The sequence below is a fragment of the Mesoplodon mirus genome, assembly GCF_964341445.2.
Source record: "Mesoplodon mirus genome assembly, chromosome: 11".
NCBI lineage: Eukaryota > Metazoa > Chordata > Mammalia > Artiodactyla > Ziphiidae > Mesoplodon > Mesoplodon mirus.
In genome coordinates this window covers 60,325,022-60,342,037 of record NC_138987.1, presented here as the reverse complement: position 1 = coordinate 60,342,037, position 17,016 = coordinate 60,325,022, and the positions used below count along the sequence as shown (strand labels likewise).

Genomic DNA, 17,016 nt, shown 5'->3' with positions numbered 1-17,016 from the left:
CAGGGTGGGGGGGGTGACATCACGGGGCGGGACCCTCCAACTCTTTTCCCTGTGTGTGTGGGGACCCAGTTTGCCTACGGCTCTAGGCTGGGATCAGAGACCCCCTTCCATAGCAGGGAACGGTCTTGGGGGAACCACAAGAGGTTTGGGGAAAGGTCTCTGAATACTTAGGCGATGACTCAACAACTAGAAGCTTTCAAAACCCCTATTGGTGTCCCAGCGCCCCCCTACTCCGGCTTGGTTTCTTCCACTTCCCAGAGAATTGGAGTATTGTCTTCTGGAGAACTTGGTGGTCGGGATCGGGGACCCCGGGAAGGTGCTCTTACTGGTCTGGGGGCGCCGACGAGGGGTTCATGGGTAGAAAAGCTTGCGGAGCAAAGACGGGGTCTGGAAGGGGGACTAACGGAGAGGCGTGTGCAGAGGAGGGGACCGACAGAGAGGGTACCCAAGCCGGGTCTGAGTTGGGGCGGGGGCGCTTGTCAACGTCGACCGAACAGCTTGGTATGCAAACGAGATGCAAAGCAGCATGCAGATGAGTGCAGTGTTTTTGGGCACTCCTCTCGGGTCCTAAGCCCAGTGGAGCCACGCTCTCAGTCCTCCGGTCCCGGTTCGTGACGGGGACTGAGAGCTGCACCCAGAGGCGCGGATCCGGGCCGTGGGAGCTACAGTTATACGGGGCAGTTCGCCAGCTGGGTCAGGCGCGGTGGCGGGGTGGGTGGCGAGGGTTGGTGGGAAGAAAGGGGCAGCGTAGGAGGGCCAGGGCGGGGCCAGGCCCGGGGCGTCCTCCCCTCCGCTCCACCCCCGCATGATACAAAAGGCCCTCTGTCCTCATTACAGCAAGGGATCAGTGCGGTGGCTCCCCTACGCTCCCTGGTTTTGACTGCAAGGGAAAAAGACTGGCTCGGTGGCTTTCCTCTATCTCCCGGTCTCGGCACAAGCCCAAGAATACAGCCAGAGGAACTTGAGAATCTGCCCCCAGTCCGCAGGCACTGCTGCAGCGCCCACTTGCTTCGCTTCCTGTGGCGCAACCTTCGGGGACCCCACTTCAGCACGCGGAGGGCGGCAGCAGAGAGCCCTTTAAGGGGCGGGGCCAGTGCTTCCTCAGGACTGCCCCCACTGGTTCGACTCCGCGCTTGCAGCACTGGCTCGCGCCTCCGCCAACCGCTTTTACTTTTCCTTCCCGTGTCTTCCCCGGTGACCCTGGAAGTGGAAGTAGCCCCAGGTCGGCGGCCGCGGCGGGGACGGAAGGGGAGTGAACGGGAGGCGGAGCCGGGGGAGCTGCTCTCGTAGCTCCCCCTGGCCTTCGGCCCAGCTGCTCGAGGGGGAGGAGTTACCGCCTCTCTTCGGTACGTTACCTTGGTTCCCTCTACCCAGCCCGAGGGTTCGCGGTTGTCTCTGTCAGGGGCAACCACAAGCTCCGCCCCCAGATTTTCCTTAAGGACCGCATGGTCCCCACCCTTTTCTGGCTATCTGCGGCCCCCTTTCCGGTCGTCTTTCCCTTTTTCCCAAGAGTGACCCCAGGACCACACCCTTTGTGGTACCTCTTTTTTCCCCTGATTCAGCATTATAGCCTTCTGGGGAAAGAAAAAAATAAGGGGATTTGGAGGAGGAGGGAGGGAGCAGGGTTGTCGTTAATGTAGTATTGGCTTTATTGCTGGGGTAATGAATGCCCAAAAGAACTCGGGAAAACAAGGGAGGTGGGTCCGTTAAATATATCTCCCCAATTTAAGATTATGTAACCTCTCTCTTGGTCCTATCCTTGATCATCCCCACCTTGATACCTTTGTTACAGGCAACAGAACTTACCATGATGGCTGTGACCTAAAATCCTCAGGAAGCCCTGGGGTCATGGCCCAGAAGCACCCCGGAGAAGGAGGGTTGTGTGGAGCCCACCACAGTGGTGGTGCCTCCCTCAGGACTTTAGGACCCTCTGTGGACCCTGAAATACGTTCATTCTCAGGACTCAGGGACTCAGCTGGGCCTGCTCCTAATGGTACCCGCTGCCTCACAGAGCGCTCTAGTCCTAAGTACACACAGCCCCCAAATCCAGCCCACTGGTCAGATCCAAGCCATGGCCCTCCAAGGGGTCCAGGACCCCCTAGGGATGGAGAGGACCCTGATCAGAGTGAGGCATCTTCAGAAGAGTCAGGAGTGGACCAGGAACTCTCAAGAGAGAATGAGGCTGGGTACCAGGAGGATGGGAACCCTTCTTTTCTTTCCATTCCACCTGCTTGTAACTGCCAGGGAACCCCTGGAATCCCGGAAAGGCCTTACTCTGAGGGAGGAGATAGCTCTTCTAGCAACTTTTGCCACCATTGTACCTCTCCAGCTTTGGGGGAAGATGAAGAGTTGGAAGAGGAATATGATGAGGAGGAACCTCTTAAGTTTCCCAGTGATTTTTCACGTGTGCCCAGTGGAAAGAAACCTGCACCCCGGAGACAACGGCACCGCGTTCCAGCCAAGGAGGATACTCGGGAGGGTGGACGCAGAGATCCCAGATCCCCTGGTCGACATCGGCTGGGTCGGAAACGGAGTCAGGCAGATAAGCGCAGAGGACTGGGATTGTGGGGGGCAGAGGAACTGTGTCAGCTTGGACAGGCGGGCTTCTGGTGGCTGATCGAACTGCTGGTGTTAGTGGGGGAGTACGTGGAAACTTGTGGCCATCTCATCTATGCATGCAGGCAGCTGAAAGGCAGTGATCTGGACCTTTTTTGGGTCTGGGTGGGAGTCTGGGCAGGGCGGCTGGGGGGCAGGGCCCAGGTGATGTTCCAGTTTCTGAGCCAAGGGTTTTGCTATGGGGCAGGGCTGTTCACCCGTTTTCTTAGGCTACTGGGTGCTTTGCTGCTCCTGGCTCTGGCCCTTTTGTTGGGCTGTCTACAGTTGGGTTGGCGGTTTCTGGTAGGACTGAGTGACCGGTTAGGCTGGAGGGGTAAAGCCACCTGGCTCTTCTCTTGGCTAGCTTCTCCCACCTGGCAGCGGTGCCTGATTCTGCTGAGAGAGAGCAGGCCGTGGCAGCAGCTGGTAAGAATAGTTCAGTGGGGTTGGCTGGAGTTGCCCTGGGTTAAGCAGAGGACCAGTAGGCAGGGGAATGCACCTGTAGCTAGTGGTCGCTACTGCCAGCCTGAAGAGGAAGTGGCTCGACTGTTGACCATGGCTGGGGTTCCTGAGGATGAGCTAAACCCTTTTCATGTGTTGGGGGTTGAAGCCACAGCATCAGATGTTGAACTGAAGAAGGCCTATAGGCAGCTGGCAGTGATGGTGAGTACCCTTCCCCTCTGTTTCCAGTTCTTTGTTCCCATATTTTATTTTCTATTACAATTTTTGGGAGAGTGGAATAAAGGGAATGCAGAGTAGAAAGTCAACTTGAAGACGAAGAGCATCTTTAATTCTTAGGAAAGAGTCATAAAGACTTTCCCCCCCTTTACTATGGGATCTGACTTTCCCTTAAAGTTTTTTATCATGAGATTCTTTTTCTTAATGAAAATCAATGAACCTGGTGTATTAGACAGTGTTGGACTCACTCACCCTGGAATATCCAGGTGAAATCCCTCTGAGTAGGGTGGAGAAGAGACCTAGTCAGAAAGCCTGGCAGTTCTCTCCTAAACAAATGAGGGTTTCTTGAATACAGGGAAATCCAACTGTCTGTCCCAGTGAGGCAAAAGTGGACTAGTGTGGGAACATTCAGGGAGTACGTGTGAGTGATTATTCCAGGACCAGGTGAGAGAAAACAGCTGTTTCAAGACCAACAACCCAGAGTGGGAAAGGGAAGGAGAATGGGACATAAATCTTGGAGAGGCATGTACGTACATTTTCATGTCATACATGAAAATATGGTTGCTTTTACTGGTAAGGGGGTATAGGTGGGAGTTGTGACATCATGCTCGAGGGAAATGGTTTAATACAAGCATGCAATCAAATTGCTTTTAGAAGTAGCTATTCAGATGCTATTTTTAGATATGCTATTTCTATACAAGTAAAGCTATTATGAATATAAGTAATGTGTGTAAATTGCATTGGAGGCCTATTTGAGTGTATGGAACTTGACTGGTAAAATATCACAGTGTGTAAATTATCTCAATGGTTGCATGACACTAAAGGGGAGTGAGCAACCAAAGTTTCCATTAACCATTCAAGGCACAATAAAGTACCAGGCCTTTAACTTACCAGATGACTAAATTATCAATAGTTTGGTGGGAAATGTATGCCCCTTAGTGGATGGCCTGGGATATTCTGAGACTGGGGAACAGTGTTCACACTCAAATTGTTACTAATGGTAGAGCTCTTTTCTCACCTTCATGTCTTTTAGCAGACATCCTCTCTTGGGGAGTATCATTCAAAAATTCTCATTTTCAACTTACTTTCTTGAAGTAGAGCTATATGTAGTAAAGTTCCCTGATCCTCAGTAGACCTGCCCTACTATCCAGAGTTCTCCCTCTTGTTCTGGGCCAGAGTATCTGTGGGCTTTTTTGGCCATGCTACACGGCATATGGCATCTTAGTTCCCCGACCAGCGATTGAACCTGCACCCCTTGTGTTGGAAGCGCAGTCTTAACCACTGGACCACCAGGCAAGTCCCTGTGAGCTTCTTTTATACAACCTCTCACTGCCTTTATTAGGCCCTAAATTGACCATTACCCACATTCTATAAGTTTGGGAATGTGAGAGATTTAATAGCATTCTGTTTATTTGGCCTCAGTCAAGAGACTAGCTTTATCTCTGTTTTTGGGGTATGTGGATGGGAACAATCAGGAAGCTGTAGAAAGTGAGGATATTATTTGTCTTGGAGAAAAGGCTGAAAAGTGGATAAAAAGCCTGTGAGGATCGTGGTATGTTATCAATATTTCACTCCTGGGACAGAAAGGCAAACTACTGTAGGAAGTTTTGAGTAGATATGAGAACTTCCTAGTTAGAAAATAGAGTCTGAGTATGTTGGAACTCTTAACTTTATGACTGACAATAAAGTTAAAATATGAGGGTTTAGTATGTGTGTGCCAGGTAGGCACACACATACTAAACCAACCATCCCTGCTTGCCTGGGATTGAAAGGTTTCCTGAGACATGAAATTTCAGTGCTAAAACTGAGACAACCCCAGGCACACTGGGATGGCAGATTGCCATAGTGCCAGATTCTGTGCCATATGCTTCATGTGTATTCTCATTTAATACTCCCAACAATCCATGATAGATAAAATATTCTACGTCATACAGCTAATAAGTGACAGAGCTGGGACTTAAACCCAGATCTGTCTGCAGAGCCACAGCAGTTAACTATTAAGCTATACTGAGTCTTCAAGAGGGTGGTGAAGGAGAACACTTTGATATGAGGTTATTTTGACCCAAAATGGGGATATGTGATGAAATCTGTGTTTTGGTAGGTTCATCCTGACAAAAATAATCATCCCCGGGCTGAGGAGGCCTTCAAGGTTTTGCGGGCAGCTTGGGACATTGTCAGCAACCCTGAAAGACGGAAGGAATATGAGATGTAAGTTGGAGCTAGGAAATTGTCAGGTGGGGTAAATGAATAATCTTCAATAGCAGAGATCATTGGACTTGTGGATGGAGGCTCTCTGAGGCAGAGAGAACTGAGGTGGCTTGTCTAGCTGGCCAGGAGCCTCAAGAAGCCAATAGATCTGTCTCCCTTTGTCCCTCACTCAATACCCTCTGACTTACAAAGCCTTTTTTCTCTCAGGAAGCGAATGGCAGAGAATGAGCTGAGCCGGTCAGTGAATGAGTTTCTGTCCAAGCTGCAGGACGACCTCAAAGAAGCAATGAATACTATGATGTGCAGCCGATGCCAGGGAAAGCATAGGTATGATTTAAATAGGACAGGAGTGGGACAGCCACAGTTTAGGGATTGGGTAGCTAAAAACCTTCCTTGTATTGTCGGTAGTTGTGGGATCCAGATGCTAAGTAACAAGACCCTGAGGTTTCTACTTTTGCCACATTGTTAAGAGATTGAGGATTTGAATTAGCAAGAAAAGATAATAGTTCTAGCTTTAAGACAGAAGGTTGAGGGCAGGGTGTACGTAGGCATTTGTAACAACTGAGTCAGTAACCATATTTGTAATGATGAGATATCAGTAATGGAGACTACAGCAATGCTCTAGGTAAGCTTGATAGATTATTAAGGAACTGTCCTTTTGTTGGATTGCAGGAGGTTTGAAATGGATCGGGAACCTAAGAGTGCCAGATACTGTGCTGAGTGTAATAGGCTGCATCCTGCTGAGGAAGGAGACTTTTGGGCAGAGTCAAGCATGTTGGGCCTCAAGATCACCTACTTTGCGCTGATGGATGGAAAGGTGTATGACATCACAGGTATACTTCTGTCCTCTGGAAGTATGGGCTCATATATCCAGCCCATCTGTGATATCACAGCCAAAACTGTGATATTTTGGCTAATTATCTCTCATGCTTGCAGAGTGGGCTGGATGCCAGCGTGTGGGAATCTCCCCAGATACCCACAGAGTCCCCTATCACATCTCATTTGGTTCACGGATGGCAGGCACCAGTGGGCGGCAGAGGTAGGTGGTATTCCTCTCAATAATCTATCCACTATTCTAGTTCTGAACACGGTTTCATGACATGCTGTTTAGGACATGTACGTGTCTCACCCTATAAGAAGTTTGGGAACTGACTCAGTATATCTTTAAAATAGGTGTAAATAGGTAACATAGGTAACCATTTGACTCCAATATCTCTTGCTTCATCATGTCTTCTGTTTTCCTGTCAGGGCTACCCCAGATGCCCCTCCTGCCGACCTTCAGGATTTCTTGAGCCGGATCTTTCAAGTACCCCCAGGCCAGATGTCCAACGGGAACTTCTTTGCAGCTCCTCAGCCGGGCCCTGGGGCCACTGCAGCCTCCAAGCCCAACAGCACAGTACCCAAGGGAGAAGCCAAACCGAAGCGGCGGAAGAAAGTGAGGAGGCCTTTCCAACGTTGACACCCCCTCTCTTTCCTCAAATCAATGTCAGGGAGTCAAAAGGGCTGTGTACAGCACAGGATGGAGTTTGATTTGTTTATTTTTAAATATTTAAAAAAGGGAAAATTTTAAGCTCAAATTGTTCACTCAGTACTTATAGGAAGCCCTGGAACCACTTTCCCTCCTCCACCAGCACCCAGGAACTGAATCTTGTCTTCTGACAATACCAAAGAAAAAGGGGGTGGCTAGAACAAAGAACCTAGGGCCTGGACCTGGGCTGGACGATATCTCCCATAGTAGTGTGGGAACTGGGTAATTCCCTGGGGTCTGTATGCCTTTGTCTTGTCTTTTGCTTCTACAGCAGATGACACTTTCCTCCCTCTTTTTAAACGTGTCTGTATTATTTCTTGACCCATTTCAGGACGGAGCCCCCTCCTTTGCCCCAGTATACTAGTAAAAAGAACGAGAAAGCATGTAACCCTAATTATAGGAGATACATAGAGTTCAGAGAGTGGGAACTCTCACCTTGTGGGTAATCACCCAACTTCGTGCTTGTTGCTGCAGGGATGGCCAAAACTAATAATTTTTAAAAAACAGATTCATGCTCTCTGCCCTTGGGTGAGGGGGAAGGATAGAGGGGCTCCTGGCAGCCCCCTTATGATCCAAGGGTTTGTATTTTTTTAAGTTTGTTCATATTTGTATGTATATATCTATTTAAAGCCAGGGGATTATCTTTCTATAAATACATAACTGGCAACCTGTATCTTCCCTCTCTTCTTTGCCCATATAGCTGGAGCCCTTTTTTTTTCATTTGAGAATCTTCTCCCTCCTAAGTGTTAGCTGAGAGTGAAGGGCACCTCCTACTGGACCAAGGGAGAGGGGACAAAAAAACCTTAGAGAAATTCTGTAGTTCTGTAAGTCATTATTGCATCTTTCTTCCCCAGCCTCATGAAGACACCTCCCTACCCTTCCTGCTGACCAAACTGTAGCCATATCTGAAAATAATTATCTTTATTATAAGGAAAATACACAGTAAAACAGAGCTGGATGGAAGGTGGTGGAAGTGGATGATATGGAAAAACTTAATCAACCAAAAAGCTGCCCAAACATGGCTTCCTGCTGTGGAGAGTGATTTGCCCCTTACCTCACCTGTCTTTCCTCAGTCAAAGAAACCTGCTCCTAGCAGGGCTGGGCCCAGGGAACCCCATTTTCCAATGAAAATTTGGGAAAGTTTGAGTTTCCACTGGGAGTTTGGGAAACATAGTTCTCAGGCTTTCAAGATATAGAAGACAGTATAGAAAAAGGAGGGATGTTACAGCCCTTTGTTCCAACGTCCCCAGCCCCAGCCCTCAGTATTTGTTGATGCCAAAGAGACGGACCCCATGGAATTGGGGCAACTTGGGCAGCAGTACACTAAGCAGTGAGGCTGTGTTGATGAGGAAATGAGCAGCATCATACTTGGTGTAGAAGCTGGCCAGGAGGTAGCTGGGGAGAGAAGAAATAGGTTGAGTGAAGTTGGCCTTCCCTATCCATATTCAGGCCTTTCCAGCAACTTTCTCTTCTATTTTAAATGACCAGTTTTACTGCATGCAGTTCTAGGATATCTGAAAATATTCCAGCTATATTAACAGTATTTACTTTGGGGTTGGGGAGATAATCGGATAGCACCTTGAACTGGAGATTTATAAATTAGTTTGTGGTTTTTTTGCGGTACGCGGGCCTCTCACTGCTGTGGCCCCTCCCATTGCGGAGCACAGGCTCCGGATGCGCAGGCCCAGCGGCCATGGCCCACGGGCCCAGCCGCTCCGCAGCATGTGGGATCCTCCCGGACCGGGGCACGAACCCGTGTCCCCTGCATCGGCAGGCGGACTCCCAACCACTGCGCCACCAGGGAAGCCCTGTGTTTTTTCTTTTTATTGTTAATGACAGGTGGCAAATGACAGCTGAAGCAGTTTCAGCCTGCATGACTGTTAGAATCCTTTTTGCTTCCACTTCTCACAGTTCTTACAGATTCACATCAGTTCTGCCTTTATTTATTCACTTCTTTTGGAAGTGTAAAATAATTTCTTTTACTTGGTGTTTTATCTTTTCTCAGTCCCATCTCCATTCCCCTACCACCAAGGAGGCAGCAAGTAATGCTTGATTACTGCCTTCTACTTTTTACTGTTCTCTCTAGATTTAGACCTAGTATATCATATCTTCACAGGGTCTAAGTGAGTAGAAGTCTGCTTTTTTAAAGATTCCCTGTGGACCTTTGTACCTGGCTTTTGAAGCATCTCCCGTATCTCCCCCTGGACTCACAGTACAATGGGAGAGATGCTGAGGAATTTTCGGGAAGAGGTAAATTGGAGCCCGTAGTCCATCTGTTCCCAGTGTGTCAGTAGCCGAGCCTTTCCTTGGTCAGGGGTCTCAAAGGGTGTCCCTTTCACCGTATGTAGAAAGACATACATAGCCTGGGAGGAGGGAAGGGGGCAGTGTGAGGGGGGCAGGAAGCAGTCCTTCAGCTCAAGAAGTATGCTAAGATCCCAAAAGGAAGACAGAAATCCCCAAATAATTGGTGATTTTATTTTGTTTTTGGTTGGGAAAAGCCTGGAGTGGGTAAAAGGTTATGGTTTAGTGCTCACCAAGTTATGGATGACGTTGGTCAGGGTCCAGACAACAGGAATGCTGAAGAAGGGGATGCTGAGTAGGACCACATGCAGCAGTCCTACCAAGATGATGTAGGCCAGCCAGATGCCCCGGCTATTCATCACTCGAGTGTTGGGGTTCACTTCGCTGTGTGCCACCCCCGCATTCATCCTACCACAGCGGGGGATCAGGCAGGAGTCCAGCTTAATTTCCTCTCAACCCCTCTTTGAGTTCTTCGAAGTTGTCCCCTGAATAGCCCAAATCCCCCGGACTCTATTGGGAATGAGAGAACTTCCCCATCATGCACAAAGGAAAAACTGAAGACTTGGAGGAAAAAAAACTTAGAAGGCAAGAAGAGTCCTCTCTACATCTTAGAGACATATTATGGTAATCTTTCTTCTGATCTGACAGTTCAACTGTAACTTGAAGGAGTAAGAATAGGCTTGGCGCGCTTCAAGGAGCAAGGGAAACAGAAGTATGTCACTTTACCTTCCTGAGGAAGTTAATAAGGAACCATGAAGACATTAGGTACACCCAAAACTCCATAAGAGGGTCATGGGAAACAATCAAGGAACCACTAAGGAAGGTTGAGGGGGTAAAGCTACCTTTTCTAATCTATTCTAACCCCACCTTTTCCTCTGGGGCTTGCCCCTCCTGTGTCATCTCCTTGGCATGTAAGCAGGCAGCATCCTAATTCTTCCTCTCAAGCGTGGGGTGCAGCAAGAATGTGCCCAGGGCTTTTGCACTGAACTAGGAAGGGACGTGAGCTGAGCGTCTCGAGAGATGGAGCCCTAGTCCCGACTCCCGGGCGGCTCTGATCGTCGGAACTTGGCCGTTTTAAAATCGTGCTCGCCCTAAAGTTGATGACGCCTGGTTAGGAAGCAGCTCTGGCCCGCCCTCTACCTAAAATTCCCTAAACCCTAGAGCTGAATCCGCCCCTTGCTCCCCCAGGCTCCCTCTCCTTCCTTCGTCGGCTCCCCTCAGGGCTGTCGTCTTCGCTCCTCTCTCGGTCTGTCGTTCGCCGCCGCTCCACCCCCCCACCCCCCACCTTTCACTTCCCACCATTTTTCCTCAGTACCGCTTCCCAGTCTCCCGTAACCCTACCTGCCAGCTTCGGAAACCCGTCCCGCTTGGGGCGCAGCGCTTGCTTCTACACCTGCGGTCTCCGGGAAGCAGCAGCCCCGGCCCATCTGCGCTCTCCCTATTGGTGAAGCGGAGTTAGCGTCGCCACCACCCATTGGCTGGCGGTCTGCCACCGGGCACAATTGGTCACCATTTCCGTCCTTCGGAAGGTGCCGAACCCGCCCTTCTCCAGGTCCCAGCTTTTGAGAGAGGTGGGGAAAGCCGCCTGGAGGAGTGAGGGCGACTCCAGCTATTGACTAATGGAAAGAGTTGATGGTAGGAGGCGGGAGTAAAAGCCACAGCGATTGGCCGGCCGTGGCTGTCGGCGCCGAGGCGGGAGCTCCCGGAGGCGGAGGCGGAGGCGGAGGCAGCGGGTGGGGGCCTGGCGGAGTGAAGGGGTAACAAGATGGCGGCTGAAATGGTGGAGCTCCATAAGCTGAAGGTACCGTGAGCGGGGGAGGGCCGGGTCGGACTTTTCCGGAGACTGAATTCTGCCGGCTGGTTTGCGCCTTTTCCTTGCAGGCTCTTCCACTTCGTTTTCCGGCTCCCGCCGTAGTTCTGTTCTTTTGTGCCTCCTTTCTTCCCCACTACGCCTTCCCTAATTTCCCATTTCTCCTCACGGTTTTACTGTATCTTTACTTGTTATTCGGCTCCTTCCTCCACTGTGGTGTCGTCCGCCACTTTCCCATCGGGTTGTGTAAGTGCCTTCAACCTGTTCTGCTCTCTTTTCCTTTCTCGTCAGACTGCATTACGTCAGTGGTCCCCTCCTCTTGGACCCGTGCCGGGCCCGGGACCCCTTTTTCTTCCCTGGGTTAATGCTTTCCAGTCTCTTGTCCAAAGCTGAGATTCACGGTAGCAGATGATGGCAGCTTCGTGTATTTCTGTCTGTCTAGGTCTCAAACTTGATCTAGAAAATGCTTCCCCTCCCTTTTTCTAGGTGGGGTGACGCCCCCGGGGTAAACTTGGAAACCTGAGGAGAGCCCTCCGAAGATGGGCCTCCCCTTAGAGGCCTGAGGTTTAGGAGACCTTAAGAGGCAGTGAAGGCACAGATACCCTAGATTGAAAAGTTTTTCGAGTTCTCTCAACGCTGTTCTCCGCCCGCCAGCCTTCCCCCAACCCTGCCCTCCACCACCCAAGAGACAAGTCACTCAGGGCTGTAATATTTTGGGAAAACGTTTCCAAGGTTAGGGTTACCTCTGTCCCATTTCGTATCGCGGACGGACCCTGCATCTCTTGGTCTCACCACTGGGTGACACTCAATCACAGAAGCCGGTTTAAGTTGTGTCTTGGGAATCTTAATAAATGTTTCGTGTTTAGGTTATTATTTTCCTGGAAGAAAAGAGTGGTTTCTTTTAGGATGAATTAAGAGGATATCTCGATTAGTTGTACATTTGTGGTTTCACAAGTAGTTTTCCCATCACATGTTTCGGTCATGTTTTGGTCACATCCCGGGAACCTTTGACAAACCAGGCTGATTTAGCCCAAGCTGAAAACTGATCCTTTAAAGTTTGATGAGCTTTAAAAAAAAAATAAAAAAGTATAAGGAGAGTAAGGGCAGAGAGAGGTACTTGTAATCACTTATTAGTTGACACGAATTAGACTTTCTGTGAAAGTTGCTAGGTTTCTTGCTCTTGGATTCTAAGCTGTCCTAGTGGGGTTTTGTGTTATCCTGGAGTTACTGTTAACTTGGTGGTGCTGAAATGTGTAGATTGTATCAGTGGTCTACTAATAGAATGACAGGTAGAAAAAGTTGAGCAACTACCTCCATTTATATGTATGCTTACTTGTATAAATTATGTAGTACTATAGTGATATGTCTGTTATAAAGTATACACAGAAAAGGAATTTTTGAATGAATGGGATAAAAAGGAAATATGAATAGAAGATCTAATACTTTCTTCCTATTAGTTCCAAAATTTTTATTTATTTATTTATTGCTGCATTGGGTCTTCGTTGCTTCGTGGGGGCTTTCTCTAGTTGTGGCGAGCGGGAGCTACTCTTCGTTGCGGTGCGCGGGCTTCTTATTGCGGTGGCTTTTCTTGTTGTGGAGCACGGGCTCTAGGCGCGCAAGCTTCAGTAGTTGCAGCACATGGGTTCAGTAGTTGTGGCGCACAGGCTTAGTTGCTCTGTGGCATGTGGGATCTTCCCAGGCCAGGGATCAAACCCGTGTCCCCTGCACTGGCAGGCGGACTCTCAACCACTGTGTCACCAAGGAAGTCCCCTTATTAGTTCCATTTTTGAAACCCCTAGAGTAAGTCACCAGCCTTATGAGTTGCCTTTATGGATTTTATGTTGGTTTATGGAGTTCCACCTTACATAAAAATCTGTATTTGTCAGTTCTATATTAAATTTGATTTTGGGGCTTCCCTGGTGGCGCAGTGGTTAAGAATCCGCCTGCCAATGCAGGGGACACGGATTCGAACCCTGGCCTGGGAAGATCCCACGTGCTGCGGAGCAACTAAGCCCGTTCGTCATAACTACTGAGCCTGCGCTCTAGAGCCTGCGTGCCACAACTGCTGAAGCCCACACACCTAGAGCCCATGCTCCGCAATAAGAGAAGCCACTGCAACGAGAAGCCTGCACACCGCAGCGAAGAGTAGCCCCCACTCACTGCAACCAGAGAAAGCCCGCGCATAGCAACGAAGACCCAACGCAGCCAAAAATAAAAATAAATAAAATAAAAATGTATTAAAAAAAAAATCTGCCTGCCAGTGCAGGGGACATGGGTTTGATCCCTGGTCCGGGAAGATTCCACATGCTGCGGAGCCACTAAGCCCATGTGCCACAACTACTGAGCCTGCACCACAACTACTGAGCCTGTGCTCTAGAGCCCACGAGCCAGAACTACTGAGCCCGTGTGCTACAACTACTGAGGCCCGCGTGCCTAGAGCCCATGCTCCGCAACAAGAGAAGCCACCACAATGAGAAGCCTGGTCACCGCAACAAAGAGTAGCCCCCGCCCGCTGCAACCAGTGAAAGCCTGTATGCAGCAACGAAGACGCGACGCAGCCAAAAATAAAAATTAATTAATCTTAAAAAAAGAAAGAAAAGAAAAGGTATATTTAAAAAAAAGAAAAAAATTCGATTTTGATTGGATAATGTCCTCTGACCTGATTTCAGGTAGTCTTGGAGAACATGAGGCAGTCCTGACAGCCTAAAAAGGGTTCACTCTTTTAATCATATTTGCTTGTCTTTGCTTTTTCTCTAGAGCACTTCTTAACCTTTTGGAGGTCACAGATATCTTTGAAACTCTGATGAAAGATATGGACCCTTTCCCCAGAAAAAGGCATGTACACATACTTTGCATGCGATTTGAGGGGCTTCATCAAATTACCTTGTAGCCCTGAGGAGCTCCTGGACCTCTGGTTAAGAGCCCATGCCTTTGATTCTGACTTCCAGGATGGTTAATGTTTGGTTCCACTGTTGCTCTTGATGGTGTGATCCTGACTTTTGGGTTGACCTAGGGTTTATCTCTTTTTAAAAAAAAAACTTTCCATTTTTATAAAGGGAATTTGGGGCTTTAGCATGGGGTCTCAGAGGAAAGGAACAGGCTTTGAAGTAGGAAGGAAAAATATTATCTATCTGAATTGATATGTAATCTGAAGATTTTGTAGAAATGGAGTCATTCCAACACAGTTGGAAAGAGAGACTGAATTGTGGGTGAAAATGCTCTGAACTCTAATAGTACCAGATTTCCAGTCAGTGTGAGAAAAGGGACTACAGAGGAGAGAACAAGAAGGGTGTACTAGTTTCAGAGTGCTGCGAACAGTGAGACATTGTAATATTAAAGCACAAAGTGCATATATGTTGGTGTTTGAAGATAGTTTGGAAAGGAAAGTAGGTGAACTGTGCGACTGGAGGTATATTGGAGTGATACTGAAAAGGACTTCTAAGCTGTGTAAGGTGTTCGGTTTTTGTCGTGTAGGCAGAAAGTAGGGAACCTTTGGAGATTGGAAAGGAGAGCTGATGTGATCAGTTTGTGTTTTTTGTTTTGTTTTGTTTTTTTCTTTGCTGCATGGCTTGTGGGATCCTAGATCCCCCACCAGGGATCGAACCCTGGGCCCTCGGCAGTGAAAGTGTGGAGTCCTAACCACTGGACTTATAGGGAATTCCCAGTTTGTGTTCTTTTGGCAGTAAGAAGGATGGGGTTTGGAGAGGAAATGTCACCAGCTAGATTTTTATTACAGTAGTCACTTGCGTGCTTAAAATCCTTTAATTATATCCCTGCCAATCTCTCCAGCTTAGTTTCTCACACTCCAGCTACAGTGGCTTTATTTCATTTCTCAGAATGGCTATTCATTAATTGCTAACATTTACATAGCATTTACTATGTGGCAAACACTGGTCAAATCTGTTTGTATACATTAATTGATTTAATTCTCATGATAATCCTAAGGCAGTAAGGTAAATGCCTGTGTTGTCCCCATTTAAAACTGAGGAAAAACGGAAGCTCAGAGAGGTTGGATAACTTGCCCTAGGTTGCGCAGGTAATAAGTGGTGGCTCGAATCCAGGCAGTCTGTCTCCACAATTCCTGTCCTTAATCACTGTGCACAACTGCCTTTCTTTACCTTAGTGCTCAGAACATTTACACATGCTTTTGGCTGCAGTGCCCTTGCCATCCCCATCCCCCATACCTTTGTCTAATTAACTGTTAGTTGCCCTTTAGATATCAGTCAAACATCATTTAACCAAGGAACCCTTAGGTAGGATGGGTTCCATCTGTCCACACACAAGGTCAGACCACTTTTTAAACGCTTTTATAGGACCCTGTACTTCTTTTTTTTATATATCAGTTAAACATTATGTATATGATCATTGATTGCCTTGTTTCCCTACTAGATCGTAAGCTCCATGTGGGCAAGAACTCTTTCTGTTTTGCTTATGATTATTTTCCTGTATCTAAGATAATGCTTGACACACAGTGGATACTCAGTAACTATTTGTCAAGTGAATAAACGTACTAAGACCTGAAATAAGGTAGTGGCTTTTAGAGTAAGAATGAATTTGAAAGAAATTTGGAATATAGAATTACAAGCATTTATAGATCAGTTAGATGTGGGAGGAATGAAAGATGACTCCCAAGTAGTGATATCTTTAGTCTAAGTTGGGAGGAGGAGGAGAAGCCAGTTTTTTGTAGGAGAGAAGATGAGTTCAGTTTTGGACATAAATGTCTTTGAGATATTCACTTGGAGATATCTAGTAGTCATTTGGAAATGTGGGTCTCCTGCTTAAGAGCTGAGAGTTGTCTCCAAAGAAGACACACAGATGGCCAAGAGGCACATGAAAAGCTGCTCAACATCACTAATTATTAGAGAAATGCAAATCAAAACTACAATGAGGTATCACCTCACACCGGTTAGAATGGGCATCATCAGAAAATCTACAAACAACAAATGCTGGAGAGGGTGTGGAGAAAAAGGAACCCCCTTACACTGTTGGTGGGAATGTAAATTGATACAGCCACTACGGAGAACAGTATGGACCTTCCTTAAAAAACTAAAAATAGAATTACCGTATGACCCAGCAATCCCACTACTGGGGATATACCCAGAGAAAACCATAATTCAAAAAGACACATGCACCCCAATGTTCACTGCAGCGCTATTTACAATAGCCAGGTCATGGAAGCAACCTAAATGCCCATCAACAGATGAATGGATAAAGAAGATATGGTACATATATACAGTGGAATATTACTCCGCCATCAAAAGGAACGAAATTGGGTCATTTGTAGAGATGTGGATGGACCTAGAGACTGTCATACAGAGTGAAGTAAGTCTGAAAGAGAAAAACAAATATTGTATATTAATGCATATATGTGGAATCTAGAAAAATGGTACAGATGAACTGGTTTGCAAGGCAGAAATAGAGACACAGATGTAGAGAACAAATGTATGAACACCAAAGGGGGAAGTGGGGGTGGGCCTGATAGTGGTGGGATGAATTGGGAGATTGGGATCGACATATATACGCTAATATGTATAAAATAGATAACTAATAAGAACCTGCTTTATAAAAAATAATAAAAAATAAATATTTTTTCAAGAAGAGCTGAGTGCTGATAATAAAGGTTTGGGACTTATTCAAAAATATTTATGAATTGCGTACCATGTGCCAGCTACCATAGGCACTGGAGATACAGCAGTGAACAAAGCAGACAAAATTCTTGCTTTCATGGAGCCTATATGTGTGTGTGTGTGTGTGTGTGTGTATATATATTTGGAGCTTATATTTTATTAGGGAAAGGTACAATAAATAAGTAAAATTTATAGTATGCCAAATAGTGATTTGTAGAGAAAAATAGGAAGAGAGAGTACAGTGGGAAGAGAAGGGTATTATAATTTTA

General features: G+C 47.4%; 3 protein-coding genes across 8 annotated transcripts in view; 2 read left to right on the top strand and 1 right to left on the bottom strand.

Annotated features, from left to right (window-relative positions):
* Positions 1 to 244: 244 nt before the first annotated feature.
* DNAJC14 (DnaJ heat shock protein family (Hsp40) member C14) lies at positions 245 to 7,682 on the top strand. Of its 3 annotated transcripts, XM_082636456.1 has the most exons (8): positions 245 to 316; positions 838 to 1,346; positions 1,793 to 3,258; positions 5,375 to 5,481; positions 5,689 to 5,808; positions 6,154 to 6,314; positions 6,418 to 6,520; positions 6,730 to 7,682. In XM_082636456.1, the coding sequence occupies exons 3-8, from the start codon at positions 1,849 to 1,851 to the stop codon at positions 6,938 to 6,940; spliced, it is 2,112 nt and encodes a 703-aa protein (XP_082492582.1). In that variant the 5' UTR covers positions 245 to 316; positions 838 to 1,346; positions 1,793 to 1,848; the 3' UTR covers positions 6,941 to 7,682. The 3 variants fall into 3 exon arrangements, with proteins under 3 accessions (XP_082492582.1, XP_082492584.1, XP_082492583.1); XM_082636458.1 differs by lacking the exon at positions 6,418 to 6,520 and having other exon boundaries at positions 6,730 to 6,904; XM_082636457.1 differs by lacking the exon at positions 245 to 316 and having other exon boundaries at positions 757 to 1,346.
* A 233-nt stretch (positions 7,683 to 7,915) lies between these two features.
* Positions 7,916 to 10,923, bottom strand: ORMDL2 (ORMDL sphingolipid biosynthesis regulator 2). 4 transcript variants are annotated; one of them, XM_082636468.1, is made up of 4 exons: positions 10,652 to 10,833; positions 9,544 to 10,040; positions 9,221 to 9,372; positions 7,916 to 8,404 (listed from the first exon to the last, which is right to left on the bottom strand). In XM_082636468.1, the coding sequence occupies exons 2-4, from the start codon at positions 9,715 to 9,717 to the stop codon at positions 8,269 to 8,271; spliced, it is 462 nt and encodes a 153-aa protein (XP_082492594.1). In that variant the 5' UTR covers positions 9,718 to 10,040; positions 10,652 to 10,833; the 3' UTR covers positions 7,916 to 8,268. The 4 variants fall into 4 exon arrangements, with proteins under 4 accessions (XP_082492594.1, XP_082492595.1, XP_082492596.1 ...); XM_082636469.1 differs by having other exon boundaries at positions 9,544 to 9,820; XM_082636470.1 differs by having other exon boundaries at positions 9,544 to 9,718; positions 10,652 to 10,828.
* A 95-nt stretch (positions 10,924 to 11,018) lies between these two features.
* The window catches only part of SARNP (SAP domain containing ribonucleoprotein), a 52,283-nt gene continuing 46,285 nt past the window's right edge, over positions 11,019 to 17,016 (top strand). Inside the window, exon 1 of the mRNA XM_082636466.1 lies at positions 11,019 to 11,111. Within this exon, the coding sequence (XP_082492592.1) occupies positions 11,076 to 11,111 (36 nt within the window). The 5' untranslated portion in view covers positions 11,019 to 11,075. The remainder of the gene's footprint in view (positions 11,112 to 17,016) is intronic.